This window comes from Pygoscelis adeliae, unplaced genomic scaffold (genome assembly GCF_000699105.1).
Source record: "Pygoscelis adeliae isolate BGI_AS28 unplaced genomic scaffold, ASM69910v1 Scaffold1, whole genome shotgun sequence".
In the NCBI taxonomy this organism is placed as follows: domain Eukaryota; kingdom Metazoa; phylum Chordata; class Aves; order Sphenisciformes; family Spheniscidae; genus Pygoscelis; species Pygoscelis adeliae.
Window position 1 is genome coordinate 3,135,530 of NW_008824051.1, and position 17,065 is coordinate 3,152,594.

Below are 17,065 nucleotides of genomic sequence, written 5' to 3' on the forward strand. Positions count from 1 at the left end.
TGCAAGCAACTGCTGAGACAGCAGCATGGACTGGACCAGCTCTGGCAATTTGCACAGTGCACAGCTAGGAGTCCAGAAAGAGACGGTAGCTGGGCTAGACAGGCTGAAATGTGGGTCGAACTAGAGGCGCAACCAGTTTTGAAGTGTAATTTCCCTTACATCTGTGAAGATATCCTGATGAAAATCAGAAGAAATCTGCTTTGGGCCTCACCTCTATGGAATCCTGTGCTTTATAGGGTGCAAGCACTTAAATGAAGCCATTCCCATAGGGAAGGCATGTATGACCCCGCTCTCAGGTGTGAGGTCTTTTTAAAAGAGGTCAAACTCAAGCTGTGACTTTTTCATCAAAGTTTCCCGCTCTTTCCTCCTTAGATACATACCCGTTTTACAGACATTGCAAGAATTTAATCTCTTTGAAATGCTCTCCCCCTTGCAATATTTGGTTAGTCAAAGTGTTAAAGGTGGTGAGGTGAAAAGGACAGATGGACAGGCCAACAGAGGGACTGCATAAGATTTGTTTCCTTCAAAACTCAGGCTCTGAAAGAGACATATGTGAAGAGGAAGGGCTTCGTTGTCACTCCCGTCTCTCCAGAGAGGTACCCCAGGCTGGTCACCTACTCTCCCAGCAAGGTCGCAGGGTACCAGAGTTGAACTCAGACAGGTACTGGATGGTAAAAGGACAGAAGAGCAGAGTGGTGTCTGGTATGTAGGGAAGGAAGAAGAGGAGTCAGCAGAGGTGGCTACCGAATGGTCAGCTCCCTGGGAACAATTCACCACCACCAGTATCTACACCAATTTTCACAGACTCTTACCATTGGCAGCACTGGGCTGGGCGGGGAGTTTGCGTTCCTAGAAAAGAGTTACAAGAGTCAAACTGGGGGAGAACGGGCCTTTTCAGAGCATTGATTTGCAGATGTGGCAGAAGGCAGGCACCAACAGGAGCACTCACCCAGCCCACAGCCCCACAAGATGCTCAGCACCCACACCTCCCAGCTTGTGTTGCACCAGTCCTGGGTCTCTCTGTGCAAGCAGATATGAGCAGGTCTGAGTCTCTGGCTGCTCTGGGGCCACTGCCTTCCCCGAGCTGGCCCTGCTGGCACCAGCAGCAGAGAAAGGGTAACTTGTCTCACTCTGAACATGCCAGGACTAACCTCACCACACAGAAGATGGGGCTGCCCTGCCTTGAGCCACATAAAATTTTCACCTGTTTTCTCTTTGCCTAGTTTAACAGTCAGGAATAAAAATAGCATATGGGCTATTAAAAGGCAGTATCTTTTAAATGTCTGCAGACTGCCTGAAATTGAGCCAGGGTCACCATTCCTTCTGAGACTCGCTTAGTAGCAATATTCAATACTTGAGTTTTGCTTCTGATAGAGAAATTAGGCAAGCCAGATGCTATTTTTATAGGATCCGTGCTATTATGTAGGTGAGTGCTGCAGAGACCCACAGGAAGGGGATCCTCAGGCTTGGCTTCGCTTAGGAAGGTGTGTGAGGGTCACAAGCTCTCCTGGAAAGACCTGTGTCCCAAGGCTGAGGCGTCTTGTGCATGACTCATCATGCTGAAAGCAGCCCAGCCCAGAGCACACACTTACGTTTGTTTTCCATAACTAAGGAGTTGCCTTAGTCAGTTCTGGGGGCCAAAGCCTAGAAAGCAATCTCATTATTAAGATATAGGTCTATGAGGTAAGAGCTGCAATCACCTCCACTATAAAGCTTGCTGAAGGAAAGCCACTGCACATCTGATGCTTGAAGGTCATTTGGTAATGCTGAATGCTGGGGCTTGCTCTTTACATAAAGCACACCCAGATATTTATGTGAAACTGTGATAATAGCTGCCTTTGCGTGAACTAAGGTAACATTTTTCCACTAAACTTATCTTCAAGGCCCGTCTTGTGCCCACAGGGAGCCCTACCAGCCTGTCCACGAAATGACTGGGTGAAAGGATCACGGCCTTTCACTGCTTTTTGCTTCTCTAGGTCCCGCTCTGAGCAGAATGGGACCTGATCCATCTGGCGTCCAGCCAGCACAACGTAAGAAACTACACAACAGCTGTTAAGAAGAACAAGCTCTCAGTCCTCCTTTCACTAAAGAGAGATTTCCCGACAATCGGGGGAGGGTGTATCTCACAATTATTGCTCACTTGTGTCGCTCTTTGTACAAAAGCTGAGACCCTTGGTGGCTGCAGATGAGCTATTGCTCTGTTCTGCAGTGGCCAGCCCTATGCATCTGACTACACCTCTGATCCCCCTCAACACAGTGCTTAACACTCGGCTGTGTCTTCCCAACGCACTTCTAGAGTATGTTAAAAGCAAATTGCCACATTAGTTATCCTGACATTAAATCATTAAATCCTGGCATACTATAAGGAGTACTTATCATCTTACTCATTGTAGTCTTGATTCTTCATGAAAATTCGTAAGATAAATTCAAATTCTTGGTCCTCTGTTGTAGCAGGAACGACAACATAGGTTCCTGGGCTCAAGATAAAGTAGTTGGTCACGTCTCGAGTCAGGGAAAAATTTTGTTTCAGAATTTTGGAGTTCTCCTGAAAGAAAAATATAGCTGGCTATCTCCCCTCCATGTCAGGAACCAAAGTAAATCAGCAAGTGCACCCACAGCAGCCTTACATTCCCACAGCTCTCTAAATATACACTGCATCTAACATGTCTTAACCTCCCCAGTGGCACGAAAAGCCCATCCAGGTGACACACTTTGTTCAAGGACACATCAAAGATGCACAAGGGTGGAAGAACTGAAAGAAACAGAAGGCAAAATGAATGTAAGTGGATTTGAAGAGAACTTCAATTAACATTAAGCAGATTTGAGCTCATGAAGGAATCAAGGATGAATACTCTTACTAAAACTTCCTTGAGATCTAGTGTGACTCAGCGTGGTCAGAGAGCTCACTAAGCATCTCGCCCAGATGACAATGCTTCAAGAATCACAACCCAAACCTTCCAGCAAGCGTCACAAGAAAACAGAATATTCTGATCTTTCTTCTTTTATTCCAGTATTTTTGCTGAGATGAAACAAATATAATGCAACAGCTATTACTACGATGACATGTAAAGATAGCATAATAAAAAACCCTTACTAAACATATTCCTCAAAATACATCAGCGTGTATAAATTCCATTTAGAATGGTTATACAGCATGGCAGAGTTATTTATGAGCCATGCCTTTGGGAGAAAATAACATAAAACCGCTATTTTGGGAGAAAAAAAAGATGACTACTGTTACAGACAGCTGGGAGGTATGTAGACTGCCAAGTATTATGGGTGAGATCTTGAGCAGATAGAAATGGGCAGTGCTGCAAAGAAATAAATGGTGCAATCCTTTTTTTACTTTTGGGTCTCATTCCACATTCCTTCTGGTAAAAAGCAGAAGCAGATTAATATCTCAATGGAGTCAAAACCGGTGTGAGATAAGAATCAGCCTCTATACATTGCTCAGCTCTATCACACAACATTAAACTTCCCTCACAGCCATGTATTAGTGCTCCACGTCTATATTTAATCAAAGGCTTCCTAGAGCTATCAGATACGTCCATTCTGGTTTGCATCCTTGCCTGCACTGCATTCCCCTCTCATCCTGCCAAGGGATAATACCCTTTTTACTTCACAGCAACAATTCGGTGCATTTCAAAAGGTACTGAACGGTGAATGATGCTGCTAATGGATAACGGCAGTGAAAGCAGTTGAGGGAGGAAGAGTGAGGCCACATGAATCCTAGCAATTGCACTCTCCTTGCACAAAGAAAACCCTTTGTAAACTTTTACGCAAAGATGCCACCCCTGATTGCCCTCAAGCACTGAGGCTAGATGCTGGGAAATAAACCAAAGGAATAGCACGGTACACCTACCCTGGTTTTAGCTCCTGGACTTGGCTTTTGCTGCTAGCAGGGCAGGAAGCTAGGCTGGCTGTGAGCAGCTGGTAGACCAGCTCTCATGTTAAAATACTTAGGCTGTGTCTATATGGGAATATTTTCTGTATAATCTGCTGTGTGGATTTGTACCAATAACATTACATTACTAAAAGCTACAGCGTGACAGAGCAGCACGACAGTCCCCTTTCCCTCATTGACCAGGTGCTCCACAGTAATTCGGTGCCCCTAGTAATGGCCTGTTCTGGCCTTGCCCTTCAGTTCCTGCATAGAAGATCATCTGGGATCAGAAGCCCAAACTGAGCCTGAGATGAGCCATGGATTGACAGCCCACAGAAGCCATGTCTCATTGAATTTCATCCATCCTTGGGAATATACCAAGAGAGAGAAAAACTAAATGAAGACACCTGAGCATCAACTGGAGGGGAAGAAAGAAACTTTAAATATAAAACAAGAATAGAGCAAATCTGTCCTCTAGTCTACTTCCTGATTAAACAACTTCTTTTCAAGGGACCCAAGACCTATGCCATCACCTCCCAGTGAGGGTCCTTTCTGTCAAAATGGGTAACTAATCAAGGTGGGCATGCATCATGCAAGAGCATGCAGGGACCTCCATGTCTGGTGACTGTTGGGGGACAGCTGATGAGGATGCTGGAAGCAGCAAGTTCCCCATTTACCAGAAGCAGCAGCTCCTTCCGAGTGGTACAGCTGGCCCCATGGAGCCCTGCAGGGCTGATATCTGCACCAGGCAGAGGATCTCCTTGCATAGGGATAGTGAGTTCCACTTGCTGGAGGGATGCTCTTTTTATTACGTCTTTTATTTCTCAGACAGTGTTTTTTATGAGCTACAACGCCATGCTCTTCCTTTATGAGGAGCTGTTAGACTTATGGCATCAATGATTCAAAGTCTGGGACCAGAGCAAACCTCTCCAGTGATCAGGAGAATGTGAAGTTAAGGTCATACCAATCTCTGCTTCCTTTCGTTCTTCAGGTTACAAACAACTCCCTCCTACCCCCCTCAGCCTACAACAAAAACATTTTGGATAAAGCTAGCATCCATCCGCACTAGCAGTTGCACTTTCAGTAAGCCTGGTAATGCTCTGATAATAACTGCCCTTGCAATAGCACCTCCCTGGACAGTCAACAAGAAAAAAAAAACAGGGAAATTGTGGTGGAGGTCCCAGGTATCTGAGTGAATTGACTCTTCACTGGTCTTGAGCAAAGCCTTCCATATATTTTGCAAATGGGTTTTACATGGCATTTCTGTGACAGAAAAGGGGAAATGAGTAAGACAGGCCCATTTGGGGGAACAAGAGGCCATTCTGTTCCCTACTAGACCTGGAGTACTGCTCAAGCGCTGTGGTTAGTGCTGGCTGTCATGCCTTGTGGGCCAGCAAGGCATGTCACCAGTACTGCTGGCCACAGAGGATATTGCTTTGGCATCTTTTGTAACCTATGGACCACCTGGGTTTCCCAGGGCTATTTTGGGATGCTACAGAACTGAAAGTTCAACCTTTCCTCTCTTAAGACATGAATAAAGGAAACTAAGCCTGCCTGACTCTACTTCTCCTGTGATGTTCTAAGATAGAAGGCATCGAGAAGTTCACTCCAGATACTGACTGCTCTCTTTTTACAGCCCAAAATGCAATTCAGTCTTTCATTTCCATGTACAGGTATAATAAGCCACACAGAAAACAACAGTGCCTACCACGATACCTGTTTGTGCTTACCGTGGTGATCAAAAAGCCAATCTTCAGGGTTTTTGCATCCTGCATACCCTCAGCATGTTTTTGCATGAGTGAAATGACTACATTATAGGTTTTTGGGTCATAATCTGGCACTTTGAAGAAATACTGAGGGTTTGTTGAAACTGCACCTGCTGAGAAAGTGTTAACAGATTAATAGTAGCCACACAGATGTCCCAGTAGTAGCCTATTGTGTAAGATCTTCCTTATACGGACCCAGAGGTAGTTACTGCTCCAAGATGCTTTCAATACAACAGAGTACTGTAGTCTCTACATTACCAGTAGGAGTTGGGGCATCTGGAGTTGGACTAATTGCCCATTAATAATTCTAGAAATCTCTGGCAAAGTCATAAAAGTCATGCAGATTTCTCAACCCCCCTCACCTCTGCTTCACCTACATGGCAGAAAAGCATCCCCGAGGCGGAAAAGCAGTGATTCTCAATCAGCCACCTGACTCAGTGGCTGAGCTGAAAAAGACTGTGGCTTGGAGATCATAAACACATAAAAGAAAAAGACAAAATGGTCCAAAGCTATCCTCCCCTTCCTTCCTGTTAGTGTTTGTGATGGACAAAACAGTGTTGACAGTGTTGAGCACCAGAGGGAAAAGGCTTCTTCTTGGCCAAGGCTTTGGTTAACAGGAAGCATCCCTGATAAGAAAGCAGTAAAATGCCCAAACTGGGGAAAAAGGACTGAGATGGCAGCATCTGCTTAAATCAGTCTAGACTTTAAGCCATGTAGCTGTGTTGGGTGGCCTTGAAAGCTGCAATTTAGCCCAAGATTGCACCTGGACAGAAACTCTACTAGAGGGCCGGTGGCAAAACACAGCTCCAAGGAAAATGGCTCTGCTCACACACTCTCAGTTCAGCCCCTGCACCTCCTCACTCAGCCACAGTGCCCATGGTGTGCAGCGGCACAGGCATTGCTTTACTATCACCCCTTGAGACATGGTGATCAGGGTTATGAGGAGGAGGCTGAAACCTGTAAGGCAAAACTTGTTTGCTACTAAGTCAGGGATCAGCGTTGCAGAACAAAGAAGCTCCTTCATTAACCACATGCTACCACCTTAGATTAAAAACACAGAGCCCAAATAGTGATGCAATTGTAGAAAAGTAAAATAAGATAAGATTAAAAAAAATTAAAAATACTACTAATAATCAGAGCTTGCAGTGCCAGAAGAGTCCTTGCACAGGCAGTAAAACCAATGGTCTTATCTGCTCAAAGGCCTTTCTACCTTCGAAAATAGAGCTTTGTGGCACAATTCTTTAATTTCATATCCATTTCATTTCAGAGTATTTCTCGCTCTGTATTGCCCCATATTTGCCAGACCAGACTTTCTGAAGAGGTTCCCAGTAACACCTACTGCAACTGGCTGAAAGAAGATAGACAAGCACATTTTGATTTAAAGAGTTTAGGGTTTCTAAATCACAAGTCCCCTGTTTTAACTCAGCAGCCAGTGCTGCTGCTTTGTTTCTGCCTCTTTAGCTGATAGGTGCTGTAATGGGAAAGTGCAGGCATTAACTGGCAATCAATATTTCTGCAATTTGATGCTCAGAGTGAATGTTTCACCGTAAGCACCAGTGGAGAGGACTGGGTGACTGCAGTGAGCATTTATTACCTGTGGCAATGACTGGACTCCACAGGTTCATATGCCTGTCCACGGACCACGTTGTGCAGCGCTGATCTCCAAAGTCCAGAAACGTTGGGGTGCTGTTACATATATACAGCCAGGAAAACTGCTCCTGAAAGTTTTCATAGGACATCCTGCAGAGAAGGAGAAAATCTCACCTTTCAGTTTGGGACACCAGTCAGGTACTCACGTTCACCCCCCATGCCTTTAAAAGGGGATTACAGAGAGCACTGCAGGCTGTAGCTGAGCTGGCTGATACCTTGCAGAAGAGGTCAGCTCTCAATGCATTTGGGCTGCCCTAAGTGCACCTAAGGCCCCAGGAAAATTACAGGGCATGTTCAGTAGTACCTAGGTGGAGCCCTGCTATCCCCAGCACATCTCTGCCACTGCACCTTGCTTTGTGCCTCTGCAGTGTCATTGCCCTGCACTCATGCTTTGCTCAAGCCTGCAGTGTCTATCTCAGACCAGTCAGCTGTTCCCCTGCTTTCCTCAGAGCCTCACGGGGCAAGTGTGCACTTTCTGAATAATAATAGCTTTTCTAAAGTATGGCTCACACATGGCTAATCTGGATCTGAGAGTAATCAGAGGCAGTGAAAAACCACAAGCACCTGCAGAGCAGTCAAGTGCACAAGCTCTATGACCTGCTCAGCCACCTGTCCCCTCCGAGCACCAGCCAGTCCAAGGTTCAAGCTAGGCGCTTTATGGGGAAGGGCAGTGTGACAAAATGACTAGGTCTCAGGGAGCTGGATTTTTACTTCTCTCACTTTTCATTTTTTTCACCAGCTTGTTACTTAATCTTGGCCAGCTCCATTTCTCCAGGTCGTTTCCTCTGAAACCATGGGGTCAGGACAACCTCCAATTTGCTTTTGCACACAGCTAACACAGCGTGCCTTGAGTCATCACTAAGAGCAGAGAACTGCCTAAATGACTCTTTTTTTCATAATGAATGCGAACAGAAAACCTGGTCAACAGAAGGATCGATAGGGAAATACCAGAATTCTCCATCAGCCTTATTTCTGAAGAGGGCTTCTCTGAATTTAGGCTCAACATGGTCCCACTGAGGAGAGCTGCAAACAGGAACAAATCAACAAGCAGACGTGAAGCACAATTTTCCATCCCGCTGGCCAGCCGATTCCTCTAACCAGCCCGTCAAGTCATAAGGGATCAGGAGGGGTGAGCAAACTGCACGTTGGGAACAGGACTGTGCTCGATACCTTCATAGCCAAGGCCAGCAAACAGAGCTCTGCGTCTTTGCTCTGCCTGTCTGAGTTGCCCACCCTGGGATGGGGAATCCCCTGCCTCTTCCCTCCAAGCCCCGGTCACCTGTCCCCATGCTGGAGAGGTTAGTGAGGTACCAAGGCATAGCACTCTGAAGTGCTGATATTACATTGATGTGTAGAGGGCACATTAGCCAGTCAAATGTGTTGTTTCCAAGCAGCATGTTTATAATTAAGTGATAATTGTACTTTCTGCAGAGTGTAAGATAAATAAACAGAGCATGAATCAATAATTTATTGATTTATGCAGCTTACCTGTGAATGCGCTCTACTGACATTTCAATTACAGTTAGGATTATAGTTCACCCTTCCAAAAAATGGGAGGATGCTGTCTGAGCAGATAGCTATTACCCCAGCCTTAAACATGTCTGCACCACCCGCCAACCCATCCAGACGCAACACGCTAGCCTGACTTTTCTCAGCAGAGAATTTATGAGTGTTCCTAGCAACAGGGAGAGGTGGGATGCTATTAAATCACATAAGAGTGACACTTGAACATCTCTCTAGTCAGGAAAATACTGATGCAATTCCACCAGGAAAACTAACTTCTATTTATTTACAAAACACTGTTGCAGTCTTCCTCTGTACCATTCCTTTCCTCAGGAAGGAAAAGTTAGCTTATACACACAGCAGCAAAGTGGTCCTTGCATCTCCAAAGCTGCACGCAGGATCCAAAAGATCAGTTCAAGCCATCCAGCGGCACTTTGTCTTTGCAATAACCAAGGACCCTTTTTGTCTCTCTGTGTTCAATACTGCATAAAAATACTGCCCTACTCTCATGGACTCTGCTAACCACCCTCTCCCCAGATTCAGACTCGTGGGAGGTGAAGAAAGAGCGGGAAGGTGGATGCACGATTGCTGCAGGAGAATTCAATAGAAGCAGCCAGCCAGTGTCTAGGGGCATAGCCAGAGCTTACTCCAGGTAATAACAACTCTTTCATCTATGACTTATCTGGAATTACCCACTGGGAAAAATGTACACATAGACAAAAAGGGATACCTGAGCTAGGCCTAGCGAGGAGCACATATAAAACCAATGCTGCACTAGTTTTCCCTGGATTGGATTTCTGTGGGCAGTTGCTTTACAGATGGAAATAACGCTTATAATGAATTGATTTAGAAATGTCTCCTTCATTGCAGGGCCTGTTGCGACAGGACAAGGGGGAATGGCTTTAAACTAAAGGGGGGTAGATTTAGACTAGATATAAGGAAGAAATTTTTTACACTGAAGGTGGTGAAGCACTGGAACAGGTTGCCCAGAGAGGAGGTGGATGCCCCATCCCTGGAAACATTCCAGGTCAGGTTGGACGGGGCTCTGAGCAACCTGATCTAGTTGAAGATGTCCCTGTCCACGGCAGGGGGGTTGGACTAGATGGCCTTTAGAGGTCCCTTCCAACCCAAACTATTCTATGACTCTATTATAACGGGTGCAAGGCAGAGGTCCTTTACAAGAAGCCTATAAAAGAGTGACTCTCCTTATGAGATTAAAGTTTAAAGACCATACTCATCACTCCAGGGCCCCTTCCACTCCCCATGGCCCCATGGATTCCAGATCCTGATGATATGTTTCCAGCCATTCCTGTAGCGTACCTGTAAAGAGGAAAGAAAAATAAACTCAGTCACAGCTTTTCACAATTGTGATATTCAGTGAAGAGATGGGTAATAAAATGGATCTTCTTCTATACCTTGGAGGCCTGATTTAACTTCTGATCTCATTTGACTACAGCTAAAAAGCAGTGCCTTTTGCTACATTCTAAAGGAATGATGTTTGGGAGAAAACTGTGCCCATTTTGCTTTCCCGAGGACAGTGAATAGCTGACAGAGGGAAGCAGCAGCATCCCTGCCACACCACATGACTTCAACGGCCTTGGGAAAGTCCAGTGCCTAATCCCGCACATCCGATGCTATGAGTCAGCAAAGGCAGAGACTTTGAGGAACCAGGCCACCAGACTGCCTGGAGTGAATGTCAACAGTCAGCATGGAGGGATGATGATAAACAGAATCTATGTCTCTATATCTGCAGTATTGTGGTTTCCAACAGCTGGAGTTTTGGTGCTTTTCTCCTCTTGCTGTCACTGCTTTAAGCCAGAAGCCACTCACTTTCACCAGTGAAGCTGAAATGGTGGAAGTGAAAAGAAGCAAACCTTTTTGTTTCTGGCTCTCCTTATGCACACAGGCAGTGTTGGAAACAAATGCCATGGCAGTCTCTTCCCAGACAAAGGCCCAGTCCCTGGCCAGCCTCAAATCATTTCCCCACAGGACACCGCCCTGGATGCCTTGGCACTCCTGTAAGGTGGGGCAAAGACTGTTTCTCCTCTCTGCACACATCATGGGCAGCACGAAGCTGAAACAGCCTGCTTCCTCTCCGACAGAATTCAGGATCCTTCCACCCCTGTCTTGGGGAGAGCCAGCTGGGACCTTCTCTGGGGCGTGGCAACCCCCATCCTTCCATTTCAGAGCCTCTTGGCTACACGCGAGTGTCCTCTGAGAAGCAGCACACTGACTGTGATGATGGCACCAAACATGCCATGGCATGAGAGGCTATAAACCAAAGCCAGGCTCATACGGGAAACCATTAAAGAGAGGGGGACAAGGGAGAAAATAGCTTAGGGAAAACAATGTCCCCTTTCCAAAGCACTTTAAGTTCCTAGATTAAAATGTGTTGTAGCTGTCTTGCTTGATAGCATAGCCATTGTTTGGTTTCTTTCTTGGCCTTGCTCACTGTTAACACTCCCTGTGTGCACTACAGCTTACTAGGGTAAGCCATGTTCTGACTTCTGGTTGTAAAAAATCCTGCATGTCTTTTGATCTGTGTGATAAATTGGTCCTGTTTTCAGATCAGAAATATTAATATCTAGCCAGGAGAAGTTCTGCATGAGCAGATCAGCTTTAAAAGATGGAGAAATGCTGTTCTTGAACCAGCGAGTTATCTACTTTTCACACAGTGATTTTTGGCAGCTTGTGATTGAGCTGAACAAATGTAGACTTGCATCATGTGACAAAACCCAGAATTTCAGCCAGTGCTTCTATTCCCATTTGAAACAGAAAAGTGAACTTTTTAAGAGTCAGCATGGAATGAAAATCCCCAGAAATGCTGTATTTGCTGTTGAAGTGTCCCAAAACAAAAGTGAATTTAAGTTGCATTTTTCCATTAGAAAATATGACAGGATTCAGATAACCTGCCTCTTCCCATTGTGCCAGAATCCTTCCATCTCCTGGAATTTGAACTATGTGTTTTCAACAATCCCTCCTAAGCGTGAAGCTAATTAAAATTACTCTGAATGCAACAGCAGTGTGACTGCCCTGGAGTGGATCACCAGTACAAGATCACCAGGCAGGAACAAGTCCTTGATCTTACCTTCGCAACTCCTGTGACAGTATAGGCATGACCCTGTACAATTCCATTCCTCAGCTCTATGTTCCTCCTCAGCTGCAGAAGGGAGAAAGCACAGCTTTTAGCTCTCTGCCACACTGCAAAGGTATGGCCATCAACTCCCAGAACTATCATTTGTTATGGCAGAAAAAGAGACTTGGGTTTGACTACAGCAGTATCTCAGATACACTGGCTCCAGAGGAACATGACTGTTGTTCCCACTGCCGCCATAAGTAGTCCCGTAAATTTAACAAAACTACAGGTCTTCACATATTTGCAAGTTCTTCAGTGGTCCAGAGCTGCTGCAACTGCAGAATGACCCGGACTGGGTCACTGGGAGGATTAGAGCCCCAGAATTTCCCTGCCACCCACAGCCCAGCATCAGCCAGCCGAGCTGAGGGGCTAGTGCCTGGCTTGTCTGCAGCAGCTGAGCTTTGTGTCCTGATGAACCTGGCACTACAGGAGCAATGCCACACACTTTGCAGTCTTCCCTCACATGCTGTAAGGGAAGCCTTGGCAGCTTTTTAGCAAGATACTTGCTGAGCATCACAAAGCCTTTTGCAACTTGCCAGCATGAATATCAGTAGCCTGCAAATCACAATGCGATAATAGCATCCTCTCGCAGAAGAGAGGTGCATTTTGGCCTTGCTAGAATCAATCACAAAGCTATGAGGCCAAAATCCCCTGCTGCAAGATGATACCACTGTCACAGTGGAATTAGCCAGGAGAGAAGCCACAGACCCCTCTCTGACAGACCAACCCATCTACATCTACCCAAAAGCCTTTACATTACTTACTGTATAACCTTATCTACTTTCTCCTGCCAAGATCTCTCCAGGCATCCATAAGCTGTAACTATTACACAGAGTGATTATAGACTTCCTTTTTCACTCAAAAGAGCAACTTTTATGCAAAGATGGTGAACCAAGAAAGGCATGCTCCTCGCCCTGTGACTCACCTGGCCTGAGGTGCTACACCCCATCAGACACTTTGATTTGTTAGCTGCTTTCAGTATCTCCTCCAGATCAGGAGGGGGATCTTTCAATGAAAACTGCACTTGTACTCCACCTGTGAGGTCTACCAAAGCATCAGAAAGGTAGCCTCCATGCAAGTTCTGGTAGGAGCCCCGTAACCTGCGGGGTGGGGGGGAAAGTTAGTTAGTCCTTACACTGTGTTTTAATAAACAATGCACAGTGATGGTTTCCAAATGGACGTGCACATTGAGGCGGTGAGCCTGGGATGTGTAGACATTGGGGTCAGGTAACGAAAGAAAATGTGATTGAAATACACAGCCAGACACAACACATGCCCTGTGGAATGAACGAGGCAAAGAGGGACTGTTTCCTATGCATTCACTCACATCTGAGGCAGCTGCCTGGAGTCATTTACAGGCAGTGGAAAATAATAAGGTGCATCTCATGCCATGCAGACATTTTAGGGAGATGAGCTGCATCTCCTCTTGAAGTATCCAGTTTCCTTCTTCTGAACAGGAAGGGAGCCAAGGGTGACTAGTTCAAATGGATGTTTCAGCTCAAATGGAGCTGAACTGTTAGTTTCTACATCATACTTTGTCATGACTCTTCACAAAAATGGCCAGTATCCCTTTTGCAAATGAGAAATAGGAAGAAGAGAGAGGTGAAAGTATTTGCCCATGCTTCCAAGGCAAGACAGAAACAAGTTTTCAGCACTGTTCCCAATTCACTCTGCTAGAGAGCAATAATAGGATAATAATTTAATATTGCCAACACAGTCCTTGTTGTTTTTATCCTGTGCTTTTTATTGAGACAGCAAATAAGCTGGAACATGCTGTACTTAGAGCAGGTAGAGCATGCTGTTAAACCCCACCATACACACTGTATTTAATGAATGTAATCAAATGAAGTCTGCGGCTAATTGTATTTTGAAGGGTTGTCCTTGTCCTACACTGATGAAAAGAATTTGTCATGGGCACTGGGGAAAAACTTCTCAAATGGGAATCTCATAAACAGCATCGCTTGCAACTTTAATTTAATAGAGGTTTGGTTTGCTTTGTAATTAAAATCTTATGCAGCAAATTGATACCGAATCCTGAGTTAACTTTTCTGAGATATCTCAGAGCAAAATGCATCCTATTCCCGAGTTGCTCAGATGCTGCTTTAACATTTGCTTATTCCTGACCAAATCTGCCAAAAATAATTAGCTCTCTTCTTCAGCTCCTCTTCACTGCATTGCAAGTGTTACCCCAGCTTGATGTAGGGCATGTGCACCAAGTTCCAGCCCTTCATACTACCCCTACCACAAGAATTTCTCTTCAGCGCATTTAACAATGGGCAGTGTTACAGACGCTAAGGGACCACATTCTGATCCTTTCACTCCTCAGAGGATTTTTTCAAATTATTATCTCTTTCTTAATTTTTACTAATGCTGCAGTATTCTGGGGACCTCAGCCAAGAGTCAGAGCTCTGTGTGTGAAGTGAGAACTGACCAGAGACTCACAGGAGTGCGTGTGTTGTGCCTGGGCATGTTCTTCAGTCACGCTTCCTCTCATTGCCTGCTCCAAATATCTGCATGATCTCTGATTAGTGACAGTAAACAGAGGTAATTCCTGCTTAGAGTCTGCAGTTTTAAACAGAGGAAAATACGGAAAGGAAAACGGAAGCAAAGAAGTTTGCTTAAAGTAAGGAGATGCCCAGCCCCTTTTGTGTCACCAGCCATTGCCCTGTTCATTTTACTTCTCAGGCATTAACATCCCAGAGTTGGACCGGGTACATTTAAGTCTTGAGCCTGAGACCAACATCTCCAGGTTATATTGGTCCTGTGTTTGCATGCAGCCACAGTTCCTTACCTAAGCGCAGCACAACATACATAGCTGTCAGCCTGAACACCTCCCTGTGTGCTTTGCGTAAAGCAGAGGGTGAAACCGCTCGTAGAAAGAATTCAGCACTGGGTGGAAGAATAGACCAGGTATATTTACTTGGCATATGCTTTTTCCAGCAAGGATGGCCAGAATTCATTTGACGTTCGAGGGTGCACAGACAGGTATCTTCCATTTAGGAATGGCAGCTGGTCATCTATCACTACATCCACCCAGTCTCCATATTGCCAGAACTGGAAATAAAAAAAAAACAAAAAACAAAAAAAAAAAAGAAGAGAGAGAAAAAAATGAGCCTTCAGTAAGAGCTAATATTCACACCAAGCAACAGCCTCCTGAAATAGCACAGGAATTAATCTAAAGCATGGATATGTGCAAGTTCTCTCCTGAACTGCTTCAGGCTACTGGTCCACATTGTTAAACAAGCTACCAAGCAGCTGGATTTCCCAGTGGCAGGGGAAGTCATTTGGGAATATAAATAGTCCTGCAATCCATGCAATCCTGCAATCCGTGGGAGGAAAGACTGAACATGGGAAATATGCTAATATTATTGGGTGATAGCAAGCATTCAAGATGATAAAGAACAATCACACAGATGGTTCAGTGAGCCTCGCTCCTCAGCTGCACTTGGATTTTCCCCTGCAGCACAGCTCTTGGCCAGAGAGCCTCTGTCAAGATCCAGTCTCTAGATTTTCTCTCCTCTGTGTTTCAATTAAGACTCTGATGTGCTGTCATAGACAGGGACAGTGTAGTGACTAAAGACTGTTTTGAGGTGTTATCCATCTCCTTGATAGATGAGGAGGATGCAGGCGATCTCTCTAGCATGTGGACAGAGCAGGTGTTTCTCCAGCTGATCCAGCTGATGAAACATTAAAAAAGGAAAGGGATCTGTGGGGATGAACTAAAGGAGCCATTTCCAGAGTCATTAGCAGATTAATGTAGCTTAGCGTGATTTGCAATCATAGAGGCCAAGCTCTTATTTGCAGTAATGTTAAGGACTCCAGTGGAAGTATGCCAGCAATAGATTTAGTCTAGCATGATTTTATTTCAACAGCTTTGGTCAATGAAAAACACCAAAATGAGCTGTTCTGTTAGAAAAGTACAAGACCAGATCTGCCCAGCAGCAAAGCAGCTTACAGTCTGCTAAGCCAAAAGCAGGTTTGATCCTACTTATATTCTGCCTCACCCCAGCCTCTCACTTCCTACATTAGTGGCGGCAGGACGTGGCAGAGTTGGACTCTCTGAACTGAGCTCCAGGAGTGGTTTGAGCCTTCTGCTTGATTTTGGCAGGATGGGGTTGGAGGAAAAGCCTGCCACTGGCTGTCCTCTGCCCAAAAGAGAGACAGGCAAAAGGACAGTCCAAAATGAGCTGTCCCTCCGGACACTTGACATGCCTTCCTGTCACCAGTCAACACCTGGCAGCAGGTCTGTATGGAGAAAAGGTGTGACATCCAGCCACATCTCCCCATGGTGCTTCATGTGCGAACACAACAGGTAAACAAGGAGAATATGGAACTGGCTGCGGAGATTAATGCAGTCCAAACCCACTGAGTGACATTTTTCCAAAAGCCAAGTTCCTCGGCCATCTTTGGTAGGGAGCTCAAGCTTGGAGGCCTTCTGAACACAGCACTGTATTTTTCTTCAGCTGGATAAAGAGAGCTGCTTTGTCCTGACTGCCACAGACTTTCAGACTGTGGTCTCATCTGAGCTCACAAGGACAGGAAAAGCCACAATGGGAATGAGAAACGTCATGGAAAGTCCTAGGATGCTCTGGGAGTGCAAGAGTGGTACAGGAGAAGTCATTCTCCCCCATATGCCTTCAGAGAAGGACAATGCCTTCACTTTTTGGCTTGAGAGTCTGGCTTTATGAAATTTCTTTATACCTCAGGATTTAAAGTATTGCAGCTGGAAACATGACAGTAAATGAAATAAAGAATCCCTATTTAGGCAGGCTGCAAAGAGGGAAGTTCTTTGCTTCCACATTTGTGGTGAGCCTTTTAAATCAGGACTTTATTTTCCTGGGCTTAGAAGAGGATGAAAAAGAAATGGATAGCTGCAAGATGACAACAACGTGCCTAGGGTACTGCTGGTTGGAGGGGGAATACTGTGTGGTTATTTTGCCTCCTTTTCCCCCCCCTTGACAGGGATCTTGGAGAAATCCAGTTCTGGAAGTGAGCAAGGCAAAAATCCCATGCCTTTCAACCACTCTCTTTTGCATGGTGTTAAAAGGCACCTTTTGGATGTATCCTGAAATTAAGGTCTTGATCACTTATGGCTTTTAAAGATTTCATCAGTTTCTTCCTGAGAGC

General features: G+C 45.3%; 1 protein-coding gene across 1 annotated transcript in view; it reads right to left on the bottom strand.

The window, feature by feature from the left end:
- The window catches only part of CAPN13 (calpain 13), a 46,626-nt gene that overhangs the window by 15,334 nt on the left and 14,227 nt on the right, over nt 1-17,065 (bottom strand). The window contains exons 4-13 of the mRNA XM_009333687.1: nt 14,859-14,992; nt 12,864-13,038; nt 12,226-12,230; nt 11,891-11,954; nt 10,037-10,122; nt 8,248-8,322; nt 7,244-7,389; nt 5,614-5,759; nt 2,385-2,515; nt 813-849 (exon numbers count right to left, since the gene is read on the bottom strand). Coding sequence (XP_009331962.1) covers nt 813-849; nt 2,385-2,515; nt 5,614-5,759; nt 7,244-7,389; nt 8,248-8,322; nt 10,037-10,122; nt 11,891-11,954; nt 12,226-12,230; nt 12,864-13,038; nt 14,859-14,992 — 999 coding nt within the window. The remainder of the gene's footprint in view (nt 1-812; nt 850-2,384; nt 2,516-5,613; nt 5,760-7,243; nt 7,390-8,247; nt 8,323-10,036; nt 10,123-11,890; nt 11,955-12,225; nt 12,231-12,863; nt 13,039-14,858; nt 14,993-17,065) is intronic.